The sequence below is a fragment of the Mizuhopecten yessoensis genome, unplaced genomic scaffold (assembly GCF_002113885.1).
Source record: "Mizuhopecten yessoensis strain PY_sf001 unplaced genomic scaffold, ASM211388v2 scaffold716297, whole genome shotgun sequence".
Classification (NCBI taxonomy): domain Eukaryota; kingdom Metazoa; phylum Mollusca; class Bivalvia; order Pectinida; family Pectinidae; genus Mizuhopecten; species Mizuhopecten yessoensis.
In genome coordinates this window covers 287,025-311,065 of record NW_018480046.1, presented here as the reverse complement: position 1 = coordinate 311,065, position 24,041 = coordinate 287,025, and the positions used below count along the sequence as shown (strand labels likewise).

Genomic DNA, 24,041 nt, shown 5'->3' with positions numbered 1-24,041 from the left:
TGATAAATTAAAACATGTGTATAAGCTATTTAGGTTCATTTTTCACTCATTCTACATCATTAATTGTTACCCTTAAATTAAACAATCGCCCTCAAACAGCTAACACCATGCACCACATCCAATATTCCTCTATTGTATACCGTCAAAAGTTTCTTGTAAGCCTCCAGCTATAAAAATAATGTTCATTAATACTTCCTCCTAGATAAAATCAATATATCCAACACCTATGTACAGTAAAAGTTTAATATGATTTGGGGGGGATACTAATCCTATGGGGGGGATACTTATCCTATGGCCAGTTTTAGTATCCGGATACTTATCCTATGGGGGATACTTATCTTATATGACACCGGTACTGCACTGAAAACTGTCACTAGCTCCAACATATATAAACAGATTTATAAGGTAATGTTTCTTTTTTTGGAATGCATGTAATGTGATTATGTATTTTCTGATATTGAAATCAAAGGTAAAATTCAATGTTTTTCTTCTTTATAAAAATCTTAATTTTATAAGAAAAGGGTTAGAATTAGGATGCTATACAGGTGAGATACTTCTGTTGGTATATGTAGGTACTGTATATACAGGTAGGACCAGTGTCCCAGGGTCAGAATTAGGATGCTGTACACTGTACAGGTGAGATATTTCTGTAGAACAGGGTATATGTAGGTATATACAGGTAGGACCAGTGACCCAGGGTCAGAATTAGGATGCTGTACACTGTACAGGTGAGATATTTCTGTAGAACAGGGTATATGTAGGTATATACAGGTAGAACCAGTGATCCAGGGTGAACATAAGGATGCTGTACAGGTGAGATATTTCTGTAGAACAGGGTATATGTAGGTATGTACAGGTAGAACCAGTGATCCAGGGTCAGAATTAGGATGCTGTGCACTGTACAGGTGAGATATTTCTGTAAAACAGGGTATATGTAGGTATGTACAGGTAGAACCAGTGACCCAGGGTCAGAATTAGGATGCTGTACACTGTACAGGTGAGATATTTCTGTAGAACAGGGGATATGTAGGTATATACAGGTAGGACCAGTGACCCATGGTCAGAATTAGGATGCTGTACACTGTACAGGGGAGATATTTCTGTAGAACAGGGTATATGTAGGTATATACAGGTAGAACCAGTGATCCAGGGTGAACATAAGGATGCTGGACAGGTGAGATATTTCTGTAGAACAGGGGATATGTAGGTATATACAGGTAGAACCAGGGACCCAGGGTCAGAATTAGGATGCTGTACACTGTACAGATGAGATATTTCCGTAGAACAGGGTATATGTAGGTATATACAGGGAGGACCAGTGACCCAGGGTCAGAATTAGGATGCTGTACACTATACAGGTGAGATACTTCTGTTGGTATATGTAGGTACTGTATATACAGGTAGGACCAGTGACCCATGGTCAGAATTAGGATGCTGTACACTGTACAGATGAGATATTTCTGTAGAACAGGGGATATGTAGGTATATACAGGTAGGACCAGTGTCCCAGGGTCAGAATTAGGATGCTGTACACTATACAGGTGAGATACTTCTGTTGGTATATGTAGGTACTGTATATACAGGTAGGACCAGTGACCCATGGTCAGAATTAGGATGCTGTACACTGTACAGATGAGATATTTCCGTAGAACAGGGTATATGTAGGTATATACAGGTAGGACCAGTGACCCAGGGTCAGAAGTAGGATGCTGTACACTGTACAGGTGAGATATTGCTGTAGAACAGGGTATATGTAGGTATATACAGGGAGGACCAGTGACCCAGGGTCAGAATTAGGATGCTGTACACTGTACAGATGAGATATTTCCGTAGAACAGGGTATATGTAGGTATATACAGGTAGGACCAGTGACCCATGGTCAGAATTAGGATGCTGTACACTGTACAGATGAGATATTTCCGTAGAACAGGGTATATGTAGGTATATACAGGTAGGACCAGTGACCCAGGGTCAGAAGTAGGATGCTGTACACTGTACAGGTGAGATATTGCTGTAGAACAGGGTATATGTAGGTATATACAGGTAGAACCAGTGATTCCAAGGCAACTTTGTTAACAGTAGCTCGTTTGATGTAGAGTACCGTAGCTTAATACTTTATACCATGGATATGGTACCAAACCATTAACAGTACTTGAGGGGAGCTGCACTAACTAGAATATCACTAATCCTGTACACCTATATTATAGGCCACATAAACTTGCCTGCGTGCACTTTTGTTGCTGTATATTTTGTATGCCAACCACTTATCATAAAAGTATTCCGGTAATATTCATCAATGGAAAGGAAGTTTTATTAATTACATCCTCATTTAATTCATGCACATGTATATTATATTAGGAATTTTTGCCTCCATGATCACGGAACAGATATAGTTACCGTATGCTGGGAAACTGTTGCACAAACAAATTTTCACTTTTGCCTTCGAAATCCATATTTTCTCAGTGTTAATTTCGCTCTTCACATTTAATTATTATATGAATATGTAACATTCTTTGCTAATATTCCCTGTAGTGATAAATTCACCCTCATGACGGAAGGCGAAAAGAGCGAAAGTAAGACTGCAGTGAAAATTTCCCAGTATGCAGTAGTTAGTCTCTGTGATATTTTAATGCTCTTTTTATACACCCGTCAAATTTGACGGGAGTATTAATTATGGTATGGCGTTGTCCGTCCGTCCGGCGTAAACTTTTGTTTGTCGGGCAATCTCCTCCTACATTTTTTGACCGTTCTCTTTGAAACTTGGTATACATTACAATCATAATATGAAGTTGTGTCTCCCTTAAAAGAATTTTGATTCAACAATTTTTCCAAAAGTTATTGCCCTTTGTTCATTTCAGTAGTTGATTTTTGTCCGGCAATCTCCTCCTACAATTTTTCAACGGATCTCTTTGAAACTTATGAGGCTAAAAATCATGATATGTAGTGATAAATCTACATGCGAGTCCCGAGTCCTGTACTCATAGAATTTTGATGGGACTCACAGAATTTCTGGAAACAGTTAAATTTAACATTGTGGGACTCATTGTTTTTAGCATTACAGTTGAAAAGGACTCATAAGAATAAATTGTAGATGGATCACTGGATATGTTGTTGTGTTTCCTTGAAAAGAATTTTGATTCGACAATTTTTACAAAAGTTATTGCCCTTTGTTTATTTCAGTATTTGATTTTTGTCCGGCAATCTCCTCCTACATTTTTCAATGGATCTCTTTGAAACTTAGTAGGCTTAATAATTATGATATGTTGTTGTGTTTCCTTGAAAAGAATTATGATTCGACGATTTTTGTAAAAGTTATTGCCCTTTGTTCATTTCAGTATTTGATTTTTTTATCCGAGATTTTCTCCTACATTTTTATAGCATGTCAGCTAACCACTCTTTGAATGATGCAGATCTTATTTCAATGTAAGAAAGTATATAACACTATATGGCATTCAATGTGTGTATATTGATCGTCCCGCGGTACTCTTGTTCATGATAATTTACACCTGTAATTAACAGTTCATACCAGGAGACCACATTACTGAAGTTATGTCAGTTATTAGTTACATTATGTTTACATTATAGTTATACGATGTATAGAACACTTCCAATTGGATGATTAAATACATTTGTCACTGATATCTCTTGAAGTGAATTCACGCTACAGCTAGGACATTTTGTTTCCTCTCTAGATAAAACGTAAAAAAAAGACAATGTGATATCACCACACTGGATAATATATAAATGTGAAACAATAAGAACAATTATAAACAGGAAGTGATAAAACCTATATATACCAATTATGATACGGGAGAAATTATTTGTGAGAATAGTAATTCATGAAGTTTGACCTCCCGTTCAGAATTGCTATTGTAATGAGATATGAACAATAATTGATCTCTGAACTATCACATCAGTCACAAAAATGTACATCTATCTATCTATGTATCATTGTATTGTGTGATAACAGAGAGATAACACGTACTACCAGGTATATCTAAATGTTTAGTACGATGTGCCACCGGAAGATACAGAATCGTGTCACGAACAATTAACAGGACAGTCACAATTCTATTTCAGGTCACCTGAGCTTTGCTCAAGTGACCTTTATATGTATATTCTGATCGCTTTCCGTCCGTCGTCGTGCGTAAACTTTTTACATTTTCGACTTCTTCTCAAGAGCCAGTGGATGGAATTTTTCAGACTTGGTCAGAATCATCCTTGGTAGATGAGGCTACAGAATTGTAAAATTGGGATACCTACCCCAACCCTGAGGGGCAAGGACGAGACCCCAAAGGGAATTTAACAAATATTTCAAAAATCTTCTTCTCCGGACTCAGAGGTACTACAGTCAATTTCTCTGTATGAATGGAATTCTCTGTATGAATGGAAAGATTATTAGGGGCTTTAATATTTAAATTGTAAATTTCAGTACCCCATGGCCATCCGTTCTCTTTTGGGGGGGGGGGGGGGTACAGTTTACTTTAGTTTAATTATATAGGGAAATAACACTTTTGGGTATATTTTGATCATTTCAGTAGAAAATTATTCTTACTTGGTGAGAATCATCCTTGGAGGAAGATGGTATCAAATTAAAAAATTGGGATTCCTACCCCAACTCCTAGGGGCCAAGGTGGGGCACTAAAGGGAAAATTAACCAATATTTCAAAAATCTTCTTCAGGCTCAGATGTAGTAGATGTACAATCGAATTCTGTGCATGGATGAAAATTATGTCAGATGCTTTATCTACTTTTCAATTTTATTACCCCCGGGCCATCCATTCTCCTTTGGGGAGGGGGTAACATTGACTTTAGTTTATATAGGGAAATAATACTTTTGGGTATATTTTGTCAACTTTCAGCAGGGAATTATTCAAACTTGTTTGGAATGATTATGATGCCAGATGGCAATTGGATGGTATGAGAAAATAAGATCCTGCCCCATCCCCAGGGACTGGAGGGGTGGGGCCCAAATGGGGATTATGGTTAAAAGTTAAAAAAAAATCTTTCCATCAGACTCAGATGTTTTACTGTTATGAATGGATAGAAAATTAAAGGTCCTTACCTAAATTACCATTACCTAAATTGTAAAATTCATTATACCCAGGTCATCTGCTCTCCTTTGGGGAGACGGTATAATTCTCAATAGCAAAATTATTTATTTGAATAGTTTTTAAAGTTCTATTCCTTTGGTGACATGACAAGTATTGTATTTCACTTTGTTTACATGTTGTTTTCCACATTTTGTACATCTCAACAAGAAATTGAGCTACTGGTACCTATAATATAACTCAGGTGACTGCTAAGTTACACAAGAGGCCCTTGGGGCCTCTTGTTTTTGTTTGTTTTGGGTTAATGTCCTTGCATCAACAAGGGTCATATGAGGACAGCAATCACTAGGTCAGTAATTGCATCATAACATGTATTGACCACTAGAGTTACTTAATTCCCTTGTTACATACACTGTGTTCCTGAGCAGGTGGCCTTCCTGCAGGTCTCAGATGGTTTATTATATGTGAACTGTTACATGTAAAGCCAACTGGGTAACGAGCAACCATACATGGATGATTTAACACTAGCTGTGTCAGTAAAAATTACCAATATGGTTTACCTCTGTGACATACATCTAGCCAAGTCAGTAATAAGTGACTAGATGGTCACCACTGTGACATACCTCTAGCTGAGTCAGGAAAAATTGTCAATATGGTTCACCACTGTGACATACCTCTAGCTGAGTCAGGAACAATTGTCAATATGGTTCACCACTGTGACATACCTCTAGCTGAGTCAGGCAAAATTGTCAATATGGTTCACCACTGTGACATACCTCTAGCTGAGTCAGTAAAGATTGCCAATATGGTTCACCACTGTGACATACCTCTAGCTGAGTCAGTAAAGATTGCCAATATGGTTCACCACTGTGACATACCTCTAGCTGAGTCAGTAAAGATTGTCAATATGGTTCACCACTGTGACATACCTCTAGCTGAGTCAGTAAAGATTGCCAATATGGTTCACCACTGTGACATATATATTACATCTAGCCAGATTCTTAACAAGCAACTACATGTAGATGGTTCACCAATAATTAACTTCTGGGTAAATGGTTCATTTCTGTGACATACATCTAACCAAGTCAGCAACAAGTAACTTGACGATTCACCAATGTGACATGCCTCTAGCCAAGTCATGTAACAAGTGGCTATTAGTGGTGCAATTAGCTTATTTGTCTGTGTTTATGTGATAAAATCCTGTCCTGAAGCAAATCTCAACAAAAAACAGTTAAGCTTAATATGTATGATTGGTTACATCATATAGTTACACAGCTGACATTTATATTTCATTTTCACATTTTTACCAGAGTTTTTGCCCATTTTTGTTCCAAAGTGTTTTAAGCCAAATCCAGACAAAATTTGTAAAACTATATAATCAACAGTTACATTCTGGGAAGTGGTACATAAAAGATATACTTAACATCAGATAGCTGATTTAAAAAAAAATAAAAAATAAAAAAAAAGATTCAATATGACCACCATTGCCTCTGATTGGCTGCAAGGTCATAACTTAAATTCTATTGAGCCAATTTTATTGATACTTTGAAGGAGTGATACATCGGGGATGTATTTATATTAAAAGGCAGAATTTAAATTCCAGTTTTTCATAACAGCTGCTATGGCCTCTGATTGGCTGATCAAGCTGGGTATTAATGTGTCAGTGCTTGTTTATAGGGTAATTAATAAAATGGTCTTTTACTCTTTTACTCTAGATCTGTTATCAGTCTTTAGGGAAATTAAAAGCTGGGTTTTTTTCATGTGTGAAAAATAACCTGTTATTTTTTGGAGTGTACTGGTCAACAGGCAAGAGGTATATAAAAAAGCTGTGAAATAAAAGTAAAAATTAAGTGATCCTTGGGATTGGCTTTGATTATGGTGTCAGTAAAATACCTAGCAAAACATACTCCCAGGAATGAATCGGGACTCTTTGATGCTAGTGTATTAAAGAATAAAACAAAACTTCAAGGGAGATAACTTTTACACACCTGTTATCATCATGTTTTTCTTGCATTGTTATGAATTGAAATTGAAAAAAACTATGGAAGGTCAAAATCTCACTCTGATTTGTTGTTTTCTACTTCTTGTTGTATTGAGTCTACTGATCGGTATGCATCTTTGATCAGTGTTTAGTTCAGCTTTTATTTGTAAATTAATATATGCAATTGAACAATCATGTAAACTTTGAGTTTAAAATTGAATGAACAATGTTAGACATTGGCAGGTGACAGTTGTTTGATGAAGTGCTATATATATTTATACCAGCTTCTTGTGATGAGCTGAAGTGGTGATATGAACAATACTCAAAGAAGGTTTAGAATCATAAAAAACTGCAAACAAATAGCAGAAATATATCTTTAAACATATCTTTACATTGCCATATATGTTACAAGACTTGTTCATCTATATATCTTTGTTGACAGGAAGTGACTGGTTCATGAAGGGACAAGGATGGATGGCGATGAAGGGGGACGCACACTAGCTACCTGGTTGGAAAGTCTTGATCTTGAACAGTACATCCAGAACTTCCGCGATGTTGGTATCTTTAATCTAAAGGATTGTGTGACCTTGGACAGCGACTTCCTCAATGACATTGGCATCAACTTACTGGGACACAGGAAAAGAATCCTGGAACATCTACCCCTCATTGACATAAATAAATATCATGAAGAGCATGACAGAGCCAAGTCTGTACGAACATTGCCACCAAATCAGGATTCTATTTTCACGTACCCCTCACCTAGTAAAGGGGAAGTAACTTCCAATATTGTTCTACCAAAGAGAAGCAGAAGTGAAAAGAAGGCAAATAATAAGTCACATTTGCTTGTAGATATGCAAAAGGACCACCCTCCTATCTCTCCGACCACACCTACAGATCCGCCTCAAAGGTGCTCCCCTCAAAATGTAGCACTCCCTATCCGTGTAAAAAGCCCTCCACCAAATACAGCCATGGCAACAGAAAAACAAGCTCCAAAGACAACCCCTCCAGTTCCTGCCAAGCGGGGAGAAATTCCAGCCCTCTTGCAGGAGACTGAGAAACCAAAGGCAAAACCAGTACCAAAACCCAGAAAAACTTTACAAAAGAAACAGATATTGTCTACATCAACGTCTGTGCTGCCATCACAGTCGGACTACTCAACTCCCAGACAGATACGAAATTCAGTTTCTATCTCGGGTCTGACCATAGACGAATCTTCTGACTTCTCTGGTGACACATTTGATCCTATTAAGTCAGCTTCCTTAGAACCCACATCATATCAGGCAGGGGAAGGAGTTGATTTGTCTCTACCAACTAATCAGCCTGGACGAGGAAATGATTCGTCTCTACCATCAAGTCCTCTGGATTTAGATTTAAGCTTTGTTCCTAGGACATCTTGTGAGTCTGACAGAAGAACTATGAGTGAAGTTTATGTAAACATGGACATTTTTGGCGACAATACCAACGCAAACAATCATCCAATAAGTCATGGGAAGGATAGTAACAGTGATAAAATCATTCCTCACGGAAACAACATGGACAACGAATATGCTAATGTGGATCTGAGTCACAATGAGGCTAGTATATACGAACCTATTTGGTTTGGGAAAAGTGCACCAAAATCCACCAAATCTGCTACTAGTACTTCTACCATTGCCTCTGATACTTCGCCTGTATCCTCTTCAGGCAATGATTCTAAAGCATCTCCACAAATTGACAGTATTGTTCCTGTGCCAGGAACTGATATGTTTGGACACTCCACAGGTTTGAGCACCATAGGGCTGCCATCTACAGCGACCTCTAGCATGTTTGATTCATCGGAGGTAACAGATGAGGGTGTGTACGCTAATGTGGAACCTGCTACTCCTCCAAAGATGGACATAACCCCTCCAAATACTTCCTCTGCATTGTCAGAGTTAGATTTAGACTTCTTCACTAAAAACACACCTACCACTTGCACATCAAGCACCCCTAATGTGATTGGAACATCGGGGCCAGGGATGATGACAAACACTCAGTTAAATCTCAATAGCAGCATCAGTGGTAACAGTACAGGATCGCCAGACGCATCTTTTGAATTGCCACCCCCAGATTTTCCTCCCCCTCCTCTGCCCCCTCCTCCTCCACCAACAGACAGTCTGTCTATGTTTGATCCTCTGGCATGTGAATCTAAGCCCACTTTTCATCCTGAGCCTGCAATGCCTCCTGTTCCACCTCGTGGCGCCACGACATCCCTAAATTCTGGCTACGTCAATGTAGTGGCAGGACAAACAGCACCTTCTAATAACCCTGGGCAACCGGTGCAGTCCCCTTGGCCTTCTGTCCAGGGTGATCTACCAGCAGAACTCTGCTTTACACCAAATAAGGGACAAATTTTTTCCACACAGCTTCAGATGAACGATTCCTCTGAATACTGTTTTGCTACTTACAATAAAACGCCTCAGAAAACCAAACTGCATGAGAATATGAAACTACCTTCTTTGTCTACCCCAGGGCCAGACCCCTTCAAAGACGATGACCCGTTCACTGAGTTTGGTGTGGAATGTGCCGTGTTTAACCAGGGTGGTGATGACCTCAGCAACACTGATAACGATGGTACAGTGGCAACAAGGGCAGACAACTCTATGGGTGTTTATGAATTTGCCCAGGAAGATAATTCTGGTGACTTTGATCCATTTGGTCTAAAAGAAAGTAACCAAGGAGCAACAGGTGGTCCAAAGGAGTGGTCAAGCTCGGCTAGTCCATGTACTCTCAATGATATACCGCCCCCTCCCCGCTGGGACAAAGCTTTAGATGACCCTGGGAGACTGTACTCAATGGCTTTTGGATATAATAGTGAGTATATGTGTTTTGATTCATTCCATTTTCATAACTATGAGATAATTTCATGGTTTGCAAATTTTGATGATATATTTCAAAAATTACACAGGCTTTTAAAAATTTCAATTTTCTTGATTTCATTTTGCAAAAAAAATATATAAGAGAGAGTAAACACTTGAATCTTCCTCGAAATTACCTCTGCATTTATTTATAATAAAGTAATTATATAATTGCTTTGTAAGAGCATCTGTGACATCTACATGTGCTGTCCATGCATCTGTTTGTCAACAATTTAATCAGCTACTCAATTCTTCTAAACCACTGGGGAAAAAATCCATAAAATTTGACTGGGCTTCGGATGGGGCCAAAATGGAGGTTATTTGGCTACATTGCTCAAGTGACTCCTCCACATGAAATATGTGATAGATATCATCATATCAACCATACTGAGTGGGAAGCATCCTCAGAAAGTTAGGATAGAAGTTTGTGCAAATGGTTGGGCTGACCATCTGGATGGGGGATTGCAAGGCTGAGAAGTGAACAAAAAATTATTTCTTCCCAGGAACTATATTTGCTAGAAGCATTTCTTTCACTTTTTATATGCCTTCCTGTAATGTTGGGCGAGTTATCGTTAAGCACTGTCTGTCTGTCTGCATTTCTAGTCTGGTTTATAATAGGTCTTTGTAACCCCTTGCTTGAAATTTTTTAAACTTGATAGGATTGTTGCCCATAACCAGAGGATGTGTCATGACCCTACTCCAAGGTCATATCCCCAAGATCAAGGTTATTGGGTATCATTATCAGAATCTTCACAATATTGTGTCCAACTCATGATTTTGTAATTCTTTCTTGGATTCGTATCAAAGTTTTTTGCACTGTTGCCAATATTTTACCAAGAGTCTGTCCTAACTTTTACACGAAGTCATATCCCCAATGTCAAGGTCGTGGAGGAACATCTTGAGATTTTACCCAGGCCTAATGTTTTTTTGATCTTTATCTTTACCCTACTTCATAGGATGATTGTCCATAATCTAAGAGTTTGTCATGATCTTAACCAAAGGTCATATCCCCAAGGTCAAGGATTATAACCATCTTTAGCATGTGTCCAGGCTTTAAACTCTCCTCATGAATGATATGAAGAAATTATATTCAGTGTCTTATCTTTGGTGTTCTTACTATACTCGCTTCCAAATTGTTCAGATTGTTTAAAAGTTTGTCTTATTAATAAGGACCAAGGTTTTATTCCCATGATATCATGATGCTGGCGTATTACAGTTGAGGGATCGCACAATGTTGCACGATGTGCAGTGTGCGCACGATGTGTGATCTGGACAATTATTGCTTGCGCACATTTGTGCGGATGATGTACGAACGTTGTGGGATAACAATTATGGTTGGTGTAAATTGATTTTTTTTAATGATATATATGGTTTTGAGTTCTAGAGTCTAGCTACATATATATAAGCTAATCTTTCTATATTTTTCTTGATTTTTAAAATGACTCAAATCGACACATGTAATTTTATAACACATGTACACAGTCCCATATACAGGTAAACATAGCCACTTTGTACATGTACGTATACCTGGACCGTAGTTTTCCCCACCTGGAGCACTTACCTAACTCGTCCAGGTGTGGAACTCCATGTGAAGGGGAGCTATAGACCAAAACGAATGCAAATAACAAATACTTAACGTCCAGTTGTGTTTTCATAATAGTCATATGGTATCATATACACTGCTCTCTTTGTCAGGCACAGGGCCCCAGGTAAAACTCCGGTCACTCATCAACATGTTATTTACCTGTTCTGTTACCTGAGAGCCAAATCCATACTTGACAGTCTAACAGACATTGTAATATTGTGTTACCACATTGTAAATTGGACATAATCTGAAATATTATGATGAGAAATTTATATATATATACAGTGTTCTTTATTCCATGCAGACCTTCTGGATTGTTTTCATTCGGTAATATTGATCACTTGTACCCAATCGCACATAAGTGCCGATAGAAGTGCAAAACAGGGTGAACTATAGCTAAATCGCACAGTTGTGCGCATCATGTGTGGACGATGTGGGGACAGTGTGTGCACGATGTATGCACGATGTGGGCACAGTATTTTTGATGGGTTGTTGGGTCCCACAACTGTATTTTATTGGTGCCTATAGCTATTGTATCTTGCATTGATATACTCGACAATACATATATCATGTACAATGTGAAACTATTACACATAAATATGTCAATAAATCATTTCTGAATTAGAAGGATGGTGGCAGAATTTATTTTTTATATTGGTATTATTGTACTGGGGTATGCTGTGGTGTTCATAACATGTCCAGGTGATCAGTGTTTACTCAATTCTCATTATTCAAGAACGTGACAAAATTTAAGTCATTAGACTTTACACACATACCAATATGTGTACCTTTACACACATACCAATATGTGTACCTTTGCCCAGAAACCAATATATATGTACCTTTACACACAAACCAATATGTGTACCTTTACCCACATACCAATATATATGTACCTTTACCCACATACCAATATGTGTACCTAAATTTACCCACATACCAATATGTGTACCTTTACCCATATGTAGCATTTCCCACATACCAATATGTGTACCTTTACCCACATACCAATATGTGTACCTTTATCCATATGTAGCATTCCCCACATACCAATATGTGTACCTTTACCCACATACCAATATGTGTACCTTTACCCATATGTAGCTTTATCCACATACCAATATGTGTACCTTTACCCACATACCAATATGTGTGTACCTTTACCCACAAACCAATATGTGTACCTTTACCCACAAACCAATGTGTACCTTTACCCACAAACCAATATATGTACCTTTACCCACAAACCACTATGTACCTTTACCCACATACCAATATATATGTAGCTTTACCTACATACCAATATATGTGTACCTTTACCCATATGTAGCTTTACCAACATACCAATATGTGTACCTAAATTTACCCACAAACCAATATGTGTACCTTTACCCACATACCAATATGTGCACCTTTACCCATATGTAGCTTTACCAACATACCAATATGTGTACCTAAATTTACCCACAAACCACTATATGTACCTTTACCCACATACCAATATATGTACCTTTACCCACAAACCAATATGTGTACCTTTACCCACATACCAATATGTGCAGCTTTACCCATATGTAGCTTTACCAACATACGTTGTACTATTTTGTGGAACGTTCAGTTGGAGATTTATTGTATATGATTAGCATTATGTTTACTATCAGTCATAATTAAGAGGGGAAAAAATGGATGCCTAATGCATGATACCAAATGTTAGGTTTTAAAAAGTTGTTTATAATAATTAATGATACTGAAATGTAATAACACAACAAATGTCATGATTCAAGATTACTGCTATAGAATTCTTTACATTATGAGGGAAATGGCTTGTCTAATATTGCCTTTCTGACTAACAATTCAAACATATATACATTTCTTAAGAAACAGTACAGTTGAAAGTCAAGGTCACTACTAGAGAATATTTGTATGGTGTTTGAAAATGCACATATCATGTATTTTCAATCTAGCTGCATCCTTGATCACAATCTCTATAAATCAATCTTAATGTATTTTACAACAGTTATGAAACAAGTTCTATCAACTAGCTATATATACAGTATATGATTATAATATCATTCTTGTGATGGTAGCATGCAAAGGGTTTAAATGCTGGAGGAAACTAGAAAACCTGGAGAAAACCCCACAAGGTTGTACCGGTGACCCATACATTTCCACAATAGGGTGTGGAATTAAACCTTGTCTTGGTGAAAGGTTTGTGGCTATATCCACTGATTACCCGACCACCCTAAATTTAGTAGACTATAAATCTGCCATCCACAATGATGTCAGTGGGTATAATAGATACTGTTTTTGGCACTCTTGTTCTCATCTAAATTACTGTTAGCTCACATGTCGAGAAACAATAAGGTCTAAAACATATACAGCCGAGTTATTAAGATGTATATGTAGGATGTGTTGGTATGGAAGACTTCAGGGGGTCACTTGCCCTTTACATGAGTCACAGGAAATGACCAACACTTATCTGACAATGAATTCCTGTACTTAAAAATGATGAATTAATATCCAGTTGTAGTGGCTGCTGAGGACATCTGTGCCATGGATTTTGTGTCGAATTTGATTGCTATTTGTGATTATTTTAAATTGTTAACAATGCTTTTAGCTTATGTGTTTCTTTCAATGAACAGTTTTTGTGGCTGTGACAGGTATGATCACGATGTGGTACGCTTATAACACCGTACAAACATGAATTACACCATTTTGATTGTCCCTTATCCTACAGTAAATGTAAAATGTAAATAAAAACCTTCCAGTAGAGTATGATTATCTATATATACATTATAATGTAGATTCTATTTTACCAAGGTATTGATCAAGGTTGTGTGCTCTTACAAAAGAGAAAAGGGTTTCCTGAATGATATTTTCAAGAAATTCATCTGAAGTCTGACATGAATATGACCAGTGATATTTTTGTCTAGTTTATTTTCCCAAAATGAAGTAGAAGAAAAAAGAGGAAGATCTTTCCATTTTCAAGAAAAATACTGCTGCATTTTGTTTACAGGAACAGACTGTAGTAAAATTAAGTAGAAGAAAACTGATGACAACTTGTATGTATTTCATACATGTATTTATGTAATCCTGTATCACGGACACGAACTGTTGCTGAGAGGCGGAGATCTGTGGTGATGGTATATAAATAGATACAATGTCAAGTTTATCAAATACAAGTCCATGATGGGTGTTATGCTTAGAAAGTATTCTCCACAACTGATCATACAACACATACCTTATAGTTCAGCATTCTATATGTATCTTAGCACTCAATCAATGTGCATGTACATTTTTTTTGAGATTTTAAAAATAGGACATGAACACAAGGGCAAATAAGATTGATCACATCCTGAGATGTCAGATGAAAAGTGTAATGTTTACTATGTTAGGAATGATAGTTTATACCTAAAATGAGTTTGCTGCTTAAAGAGTGCATAGCAGGTAAGTCAAGGTAAAACTATGTCTTCTGTACATGTACACTGCCTTTATATAACTCAACTGATATCCATGAAGCTATTAGCAAGCATCAAGTACAGTTGTGTATGACAACACCTTGAACAAGATTGCATTTCAATGTGTTGTTGTCAATGTTAAGGTCACTGTAACTGAACTTCACACAAACTGTCAGGAATGACGTTACCTCAAAGGAGATAAAGTTTCCAGATGCTTTGGTCAAGGTGCAGGTCAAGAACATAATTTTCTTTAAAAAAATTGTTGTCATCACTAGACAACTTGATTTTCCAACAGTTGCAGATATCCATGAAAGTTCACACAAGTATTATTCTTTAGAACATATTTTTTATTGGCCAGGGAACTTTATCCAATCAAATCGCATGTCGTCTTTGGTGTGTGGTCTGTCTGCCGTCCATCCTAAGCAATTCTTGATATCCCTGATTCTCAGAAAGTACTTGAAGGATTTTTTTCTAAATTGATGTGCTAGTTCCCCTTGATCCCCTTGTTAAAAATACCCTTTGACCTAATGACGAATTTATCCCTAAATACCTTGAGCAAAAACATGGAATTTAACTCTTGGCAACCTCAGTTGGAGCCAACTATTTATTAAAATTTGTCATGTGAAACTCCTCTATATGTATAGATATTAAAAGCCCCACATGGAGCCCCTATATATGTAGATATTAAAATGCCCCATGTGGAGTCTTTCTATATGTATAGACATTGAAATGCCCCACGTGGAGCCCCTCTATATGTATAGACATTGAAATGCCCCACGTGGAGCCCATCTATATGTATAGACATTACAATGCCCCGCATGGAGCACCTCTATATGTATAGACATTTAACTGCCCCACGTGGAGCCCATCTATATGTATTGCTATTAAAATGCCCCGCATGGAGCCCCTCTATATGTACAGACATTGAAATGCCCCGCATGAAGCCCCTCTATATGTATTGATATTAAAATGCCCCGCATGGAGCCCCTCTATATGTATAAACATTGAAATGCCCCACGTGGAGCCCCTCTATATGTATTGATATTAAAATGCCCCGCATGGAGCCCCTCTATATGTATAGATATTGAAATGCCCCACGTGGAGCCCCTCTATATGTATTGATATCAAAATGTCCCGCATGGAGCCCCTCTATATTTATAAACATTGAAATGCCCCACGTGGATCCCCTCTATATATATAGACATTAAAATGTCCCACGTGGAGCCCCTCTATATGTATACGACATAAAAATGCCCCATGTGGAGCCCTTCTTTATGTATAGATATTAAAATGCCCCATGTGGAACCCTTCTGTATATGTATAGACATTTAACTGCCCCACGTGGAGCCCATCTATATGTATTGCTATTAAAATGCCCCGCATGGAGCCCCTCTATATGTATAAACATTGAAATGCCCCGCATGGAGCCCCTCTATATGTACAGACATTGAAATGCCCTGCATGGAGCCCATCTATATGTATTGCTATTAAAATGCCCCACGTGGAGCCCCTCTATATGTATAGACATTAAAATGCCCCACGTGGAGCCCCTCTATATATATAGACATTAAAATGTCCCACGTGGAGCCCCTCTATATGTATAGACATAAAAATGCCCCATGTGGAGCCCTTCTTTATGTATAGATATTAAAATGCCCCATGTGGAACCCTTCTGTATATGTATAGATATTAAAATGCCCCATGTGGAGCCCTTCTATATGTATTGCTATTAAATGTATAGATATTAAAATTCCCCATGTGGAACCTCTTTAGATATATTTATGTTATTTGCATGTTGATGTGCATTTAAGCTGTGCTCATGTACAAAGATAACATATCAAATACATAAATTTTATGTTTAATCTATATGCCTGTTGTTTAGCAGACAGATAGGGATACACATACATAGTGTGTTATCAAATCAATACTCCCCTGTCAGTTACATGGAGATCAGAAAATTCTGATTTTGAATTCTGCTATACAATGTATACCGTAAGAATCATTTTGGTATATGGTATTGAGTAAAATATAGACCGATTGTCGTGATATAATTAGTATAGCCTTACTTTACTGAACTTTAGTACGCTACTCTCAGACAAGGAAGTAACAATAGACACTAGGGCTGGGTATTGATTTTCTATTGCTATATATACCACATATTTGTTTTGCTATATCTATTCCAATGTTTTGTTGATTTATTTAAACCTCCTGATCCCCCTCCTTCACATCCAGCAAAGCCTAAACATAGTGTAGTTGGACCTAAGGAAATGTCTATGGGAGTTTGGGTCCGTGTACAGAATTGCACACGTTCTCTGCACACTAAGATACACTGTATTTGAAGCGAAGTTATAACGACCACATCCATGTGTAATCTTACATTTGTGCTATAATTTTATGGGATTTAATTCATTGATGGAAAGCTACATGTAAGTGCATTATCAAAATCATAAATTTCATTACCCTGGGGTCACCTTTTCCCCTCGGAAGGGGTAACATTTTGGACTATAGTTAATTTATACAGATAATACAATTTTGGTCATATTTTGCCAATTTTCAGTGGGAGATATTATGAAAATTTTATAGCAGTATCTGGTATGCTGGAGATATTGGAGAAGGCGTTTATAGAATTTATCTGTTAACTGACAATCACCAGCTCTCTAAATGATATGTATTAGTTACTCCCCAACATCATTTTTTGGCAAATCCACTGTTAAAAGCCTTTTTAGCTCACCTGCCCGAAGAGCAAGTGAGCTTATGTCATGGTGCATCTTCTGTCGTCAGTCAACTTTTCCTTAAAACAACTTCTTCTGAAGAACGGACAGGCCTAGGGTCATGATGTTTTGCTGAAAGCTTTGTTGGTAGGAGCCCGACAAAGTTTGAGAACAAAAATGACCATGACATTCTTTCAAGGTCACAGTGGTCAAATATGTCAAAAAACTTCTTCTGAAGAACTAAAAGGTATAGAATCTTCATATTTGGCTGTTGGCTTCATGGGATATGGAGCCTGACAAAGAGTATGAGAATGAGAATGACCTTGACTTTGAAGATCACAGGTGTCAGATATGTCTAATGCATAAAACAACTTCTCCTGAAGAACTAAAAGGTATAGAACCTAAATATTTGGCTGGTAGCTTCCTGGGATAGAGCCCAACAAAGTTTGAGAATGAAAATGACATTGACCTACTTTAAAGGTCTCATGAGTCAGATTTGTCAAACACTTCAAACGACTTCTTCTGAAGAACTAAAAGGTATAGAATCTTTATATTTGGCTGTTGGCTTCCTGAGATAGAGCCCAACAAAGTTTGAGAATGAAAATGACCTTGACTTACTTTCAAGGTCACAGTTGTCAAATATGTCAAAAACATCAAACGACTTCTGAATAATCGAAGGCATAAAATTATAATATTTGGCTGGTCGCGTCCTGGGATAGAGCTCACCAAAGTTTGCGAATGAAAATGACCTCAACCACAGGGAAAAATATGTCAAGTAACTTCAAGAACCAAAAAGCATAGAATCTTATAATAATATTTGGCTGGTAGTTTCAACAGATGGAGCCAACAAAGTTTGCGAGGGAAATATTTGTAGTGCAATATAGTATTTAATATAGGGACTTTATGTGGTCATGACACTTAAGGTATGATGGAGTAATGTAAATCAATAGTTATAATTTATTTAATTATTGAAAAACTAATAATTTATTATGAAATACCAAAATGTCATATATTTGTATCCTTTGAACTAGTGTACTTTGTTATCATATTTAATGCCCAACTGCACATTAATTTAAAACAAATATAAACTACATTAAATAAACCAACAAACCCATGCCAGTAGAAACAATTGTGGTGTTAGAGTGTATGAGTCAGTGTTCGAGATTCTTTTGTGTTCTTATATAATTAGTTATGTTTTCTTTTTTGTGTTTTCATTTTTTTTGAATTTTTTTTTTCTGTTTTCTTTTAGTTCATTTTCTATTTGATTTTCTAACTCATCTCAAGACATTTCTACTTCAAATAAGTCCTTGTACATTTCTTTATCAGCATACATGCATGTATCAGTTTTGCTTTATTTCATGTTGCTGTAGCAAAATTTTAGTGGCTCAAGGTAAAGACATATATCCATATATTTAATTTGATTTGGAATACTGTGTATATCCATAACGGTATATTTAATTTGTGTTGACACAGATTTTACAACTACGGTATATTAAATATCAATATTGCAAAGTTTGTATTTTTTTTATGTTTATCTTATGGACTTCCCACCCTTCGTAATACACATGTTTTTCTTGTCGTATTTTCGTGTCGTCATTTCCGTATTGCGTATCGGGCATTCCATTACCGTAGTGTAAATTATAGTAACACCGGGTAAACAATAGTACACGTGTGTGACGATGATATGTCAATAACCGATATCGAGACTTAACTTGGAAATGTGTAATCTCACGTACTTCAGGAATAAAGCTTATGATACAAAGACATTTATTAACTCACGGGAAAACACTGACATACGATCAGACAACTTCAAGAAGGTCGTATATGAGGTGCATGGAATGCAGACTGATGTGTTTTGTTTTCCGACCTCACCTGTACGTATCACAGTAAAAGTATGGTAAACCTTCGGTCAGTTTGAATAAAATTAAATAAATATTGATGAAGCTGTTCGGATTATACAAAATTATGCTTCAGAAAATAAGCGTGAGTTCGAACTATCGGCAAAAATTTTGGCAAAGTGTAAATCAAGTCACAAACATATACCTGACATATTTTCTTCACCGGATTATACCTCTATATATCCAATGTAAGGTCGATACGTAACAACGACGGCCTGGCATAGAACAATGGCACATTTATAAATGGGTAAAATGATAGTATATTATTTAATTCAATGTTAATTGATCATTAAACTTTCTTCATTTTGTGATAATTATGATAATTATGATCTGCGAAGCAGAGGCCATTGTGTAGGCCCCGAAACAGTACACGTTTCATTTGTGACACAAAAGTTAGGTTAGGTTTTATTTGAATCAGAAACTATTGTATATATTATTTCGTAATGAATGGTCCGTTTAATAAATTGAAAACATAGTCTACACAACCTGTTGCATTTACAAAGCGCTACTGTACAGTAAATATAGGTCTATATGTTAGTAAAATTAGGTCAGAACATCAACATGTCTGCTTTTAAGTTATAAGTGATATAGTCCTTATACCTACCAAAATTATTAGACACCTTCAAAATTACCCATCGCTTATTGGGACACCTGTGGATTGTTTGGACTTGGACATGAATGCTAATCACGTCACTCACCATGGCTGGGCGGCCGGTCCCTACCGCGACATCGTGTCCTGCCCTAGCTACCTGGTGTGAGGGCACACGTTACAGGTAATACCTTGATTGGCAATAATTAACGGATGTCTGGTCTCAATTAAATAATCAAAATGCTTAGTTAACACTATTTGACAATACATGGGCGATTTCTTAGTTTGCCATACAGCGTGACACCAGTTCGTACTGATCGCATGTTATTTATACATTGTCGGGGCCTAAGTTGCAATTGGCTGTTTCTTGCACGATGTATTTTTCAAACAATGTAAAAAAATTAATCAATGCTAAAATCTGTGACATATATTTATGGTTTGTCTGTCACAGCTGTACTGCAATGCTCAAACATACGACCCATTACCCTAAACGTGTCTGTTGATCAAAAGTATTGGCATTTTTCCGGGGTCGATCGCCGCGAGCTTTCAATGGAGTTTGCCGGAAAAAAATCTTACTTTACATGTACGTTCTTCATTTGACAAGTTCGGACTATCCGAAATAGGGTCAATCAGAGTTTGAACTATCACTAGCTAGAAAATTATTGTTTTTATTGAAAAAAATATGTGTTCGAACTATCCGCCAATTCGAACAGACCGGAGGTTTACCGTAGTTCACAAGCTCTTAGTGGCTACAATTTTTGTTGTGGAGCGAGTTACGCTCTGTCAGAAATAAATCAGTTCACTAATGCAATTACAATAACTCTGTGAAAATACTGGTTTGTAAAATATCAAGATCCCTATAAAGTGCAAGTGTGTGCATGTAATAACGGCATACCATGCGATAGCCTATGGTTACAAATGTACCTGACATGTTAATATACCATGCGTAAGCAGGCTATGGAATGATGTCCAGAGTGTACATATTTGAGAGTAATTTTGTTCCATAAAAGAACAGTAAATTGACAATTAAATATAGTAATTTAATTTATTTCCGTCGTTTTTGGTATAGTAAAGAAAATAGGTGTCATTGTATAAATTCTATCCCTCTGCAAAAAGTTCTGTTTGTTTTCAAGTTAGACAACTTTCATCAGGATCAAAATTAATATAAAATGTAAAATAAATGAATTATAAAGACTTTGTGTGTATTTGGTTCAATTTTTCACCCTTTTTGTATGAAACTATGTGTCCTGTTTGCTTTTAGCTTGTATTTAGTAACTTTTATCCATACAATTTCTATAAAAAACGCTTATTGTAACATATTGTAGATATTTTATGATAAATAAAACATTTGTAGGGTTGATTAGCAAAGTTTCCTTTCATTTTGTTATTGTTGTAACAGTTTTGAACAATGCCACACGCTCAAAAAATGTGAAAGTGTTGAATTTGACAAACTTTCAATTTTTTGGTATTTTTTACCAAAAAAATCCCCAGTTTATCGGAATGCTTAGATTTTCATAAAATCATCTCTACATAGTGACATAACCATTATGTGAAACTTTCATTGCATTCTGCTGGCTAATTGCGAAAGGATGGAGCCTCCTTAAGTCCATGTATCACATGAAATAATGTAATTTTGTGGAAACATGAAAATATTAATCCAGCCTAATTATTGTATATTACCTAGCAATAAATGTACCCAAGTGTCATGAGATGAGTTGAAATATAATGTATGTATGTAAATATTGTATTCAATGTCTTCAAATATCAAAAGTATGCTGGAAGCTTTGGAGAGAGCTTATATAAGCAAAGCCTGTTGCTCAATCCTTTTAAAATATATTTGAAATGAAAAATATAGTATTTTGCTATGACTGCTTAAATATTCAGGTGATCGTTACAGGCCCTCTGGGCCTCTTGTTTCTAGCACACTGGAATTTTATCTTCTTCGTATTTCGTAATACTTTTGACAACCAGGTAGTGTTTTCTTCATTCCTTTCTAAACCAGTGGATTTAGTGGTTTTTGTGATATATACACCTGATTTTTGATTATTTTATTGTTTAAGTGGGTCACAGGTATCTGACACAGGTGTGTGATACAGGTGTGATACAGCTGGTGTATATAATTATGTGTGCTGCACATCTACCCTTCAGTTAACGCAGTGTAAGGCCTGTGACCAGGGAGCTGAGGATTGTAAACATTGTACTCATGGTACTGACATTTAAAATGTATGGATCTAGACACGGCCAGTGTAAATCTCGGAGACATATACCATAACTGTCAAAAAATGTATTCCATTTCTTTACCAGTTAAAATGTGTACATGTCTTTTCCTGTCATTGGATTATATAAACAGTTCTGTGAAGGATGGTACCATAAAGTAGTAATTGTTCACTAACAGTAACCAGGCTTGTCCAGTCCCATAGCATCACACAAACTCTATTACTAATTCTGACAGATGTGGCAAAAATATTTCACTGCCACCTCATACTGACTGTTACGTATATATACCATATACTGGAGTTTGTGATGAAGTTCTGTGCTGTGTGGTAGTACATCATGGATTTCAGTGAGATATATGGAAAACGACCTTCGGTCACTAGTGAAACATATTCCTGGTCAACTGGTAAGTCTAATGGTCTGCATATGTACTGGTCATCATTACCTCAAAGTAGTGACCATAATTTATACTCCGTTAATATTTATAAATGACTTAATTTGTATGTATAGATGTATGAAACATGTTTTTGTTATTGTAAATTTTCCAAATACAAAATATAGCTAGGATACTCGTACCACTGCCAAAAACTGAAACTAGGTATTTAAAACTATTTCCCAGCATGACTATAGCTTTGATAAATTATTTCTCAACAAAAAAGTATTCCTAGCAGGAGTTTTATGAAAAAAAATCATATAAACAAAAATAATCAACAGTGGTGTTCTGCGTGTGAAAAACATGGCTAGACCAAGACTTGAACCCTTGACTTCAAACAGTTGGTCAGCTCTAACAGACAGAGCAACCTGGTCAACAGAAGTGTGCCGGACCAACGGAGCTACAGTTAAATATACAAAACGTAATTAGGGAGATTTAACTTGTTATTACCTCAAACAGGAAGTTCACCATCAATAATGTACTTGTAAATGTACCTAAAACAGGAAATAGATCATCAATAATGTACTTACTTGTAAATGTACCTCAAACAGGAAGTATACCATCAATAATGTACTTGTAAATGTACCTCAACCAGGAAGTACCCCATCAATAATGTACTTACTTGTAAATGTACCTCAAACAGGAAGTATACCATCAATAATGTACTTGTAAATGTACCTCAACCAGGAAGTACACCATCAATAATGTACTTACTTGTAAATGTACCTCAAACAGGAAGTACACTATCAATAATGTTCTTACTTGTAAATGTACCTCAAACAGGAAGTACACCATCAGTAATGTACTTGCAAATGTACCTCAAACAGGAAGTACACCATTAATTATGTACTTACTTGTAAATGTACCTCAAACAGGAAGTACACCAGCAATTATGTACTTACTTGTAAATGTACCTCAAACAGGAAGTACACTATCAATAATGTACTTACTTGTAAATGTACCTCAATCATGAAGCACACCATCAATAATGTACTTACTTGTAAATGTACCTCAAACATGAAGTTCACCATCAATAATGTACTTACTTGTAAATGTACCTCGAACAAGAAATATACCATCAATAATGTACCTGTATATGTACCTCAAACAGAAAATAAACCATCAATAATGTTCTTGTAAATGTACCTCAAACATGAAGTACACCATCAATAATGTACTTGCTTGTAAATGTACCTCAAACATGAAGTACACCATCAATAATGTACTTACTTGTAAATGTACCTC

At 36.6% G+C, this 24,041-nt stretch overlaps 1 protein-coding gene across 6 annotated transcripts in view; it reads left to right on the top strand.

The window, feature by feature from the left end:
• The window catches only part of LOC110442764 (arf-GAP with Rho-GAP domain, ANK repeat and PH domain-containing protein 2-like), a 122,837-nt gene that overhangs the window by 12,270 nt on the left and 86,526 nt on the right, over window positions 1-24,041 (top strand). For all 6 annotated transcript variants that reach the window (XR_002462047.1, XM_021486525.1, XM_021486526.1 and 3 more), the window contains exon 2: window positions 7,475-9,864. Coding sequence is in view for 5 of the 6 variants with exons in the window: in XM_021486525.1 (XP_021342200.1) it covers window positions 7,503-9,864 (2,362 nt within the window). In the remaining variant the exon portion in view is untranslated. The remainder of the gene's footprint in view (window positions 1-7,474; window positions 9,865-24,041) is intronic.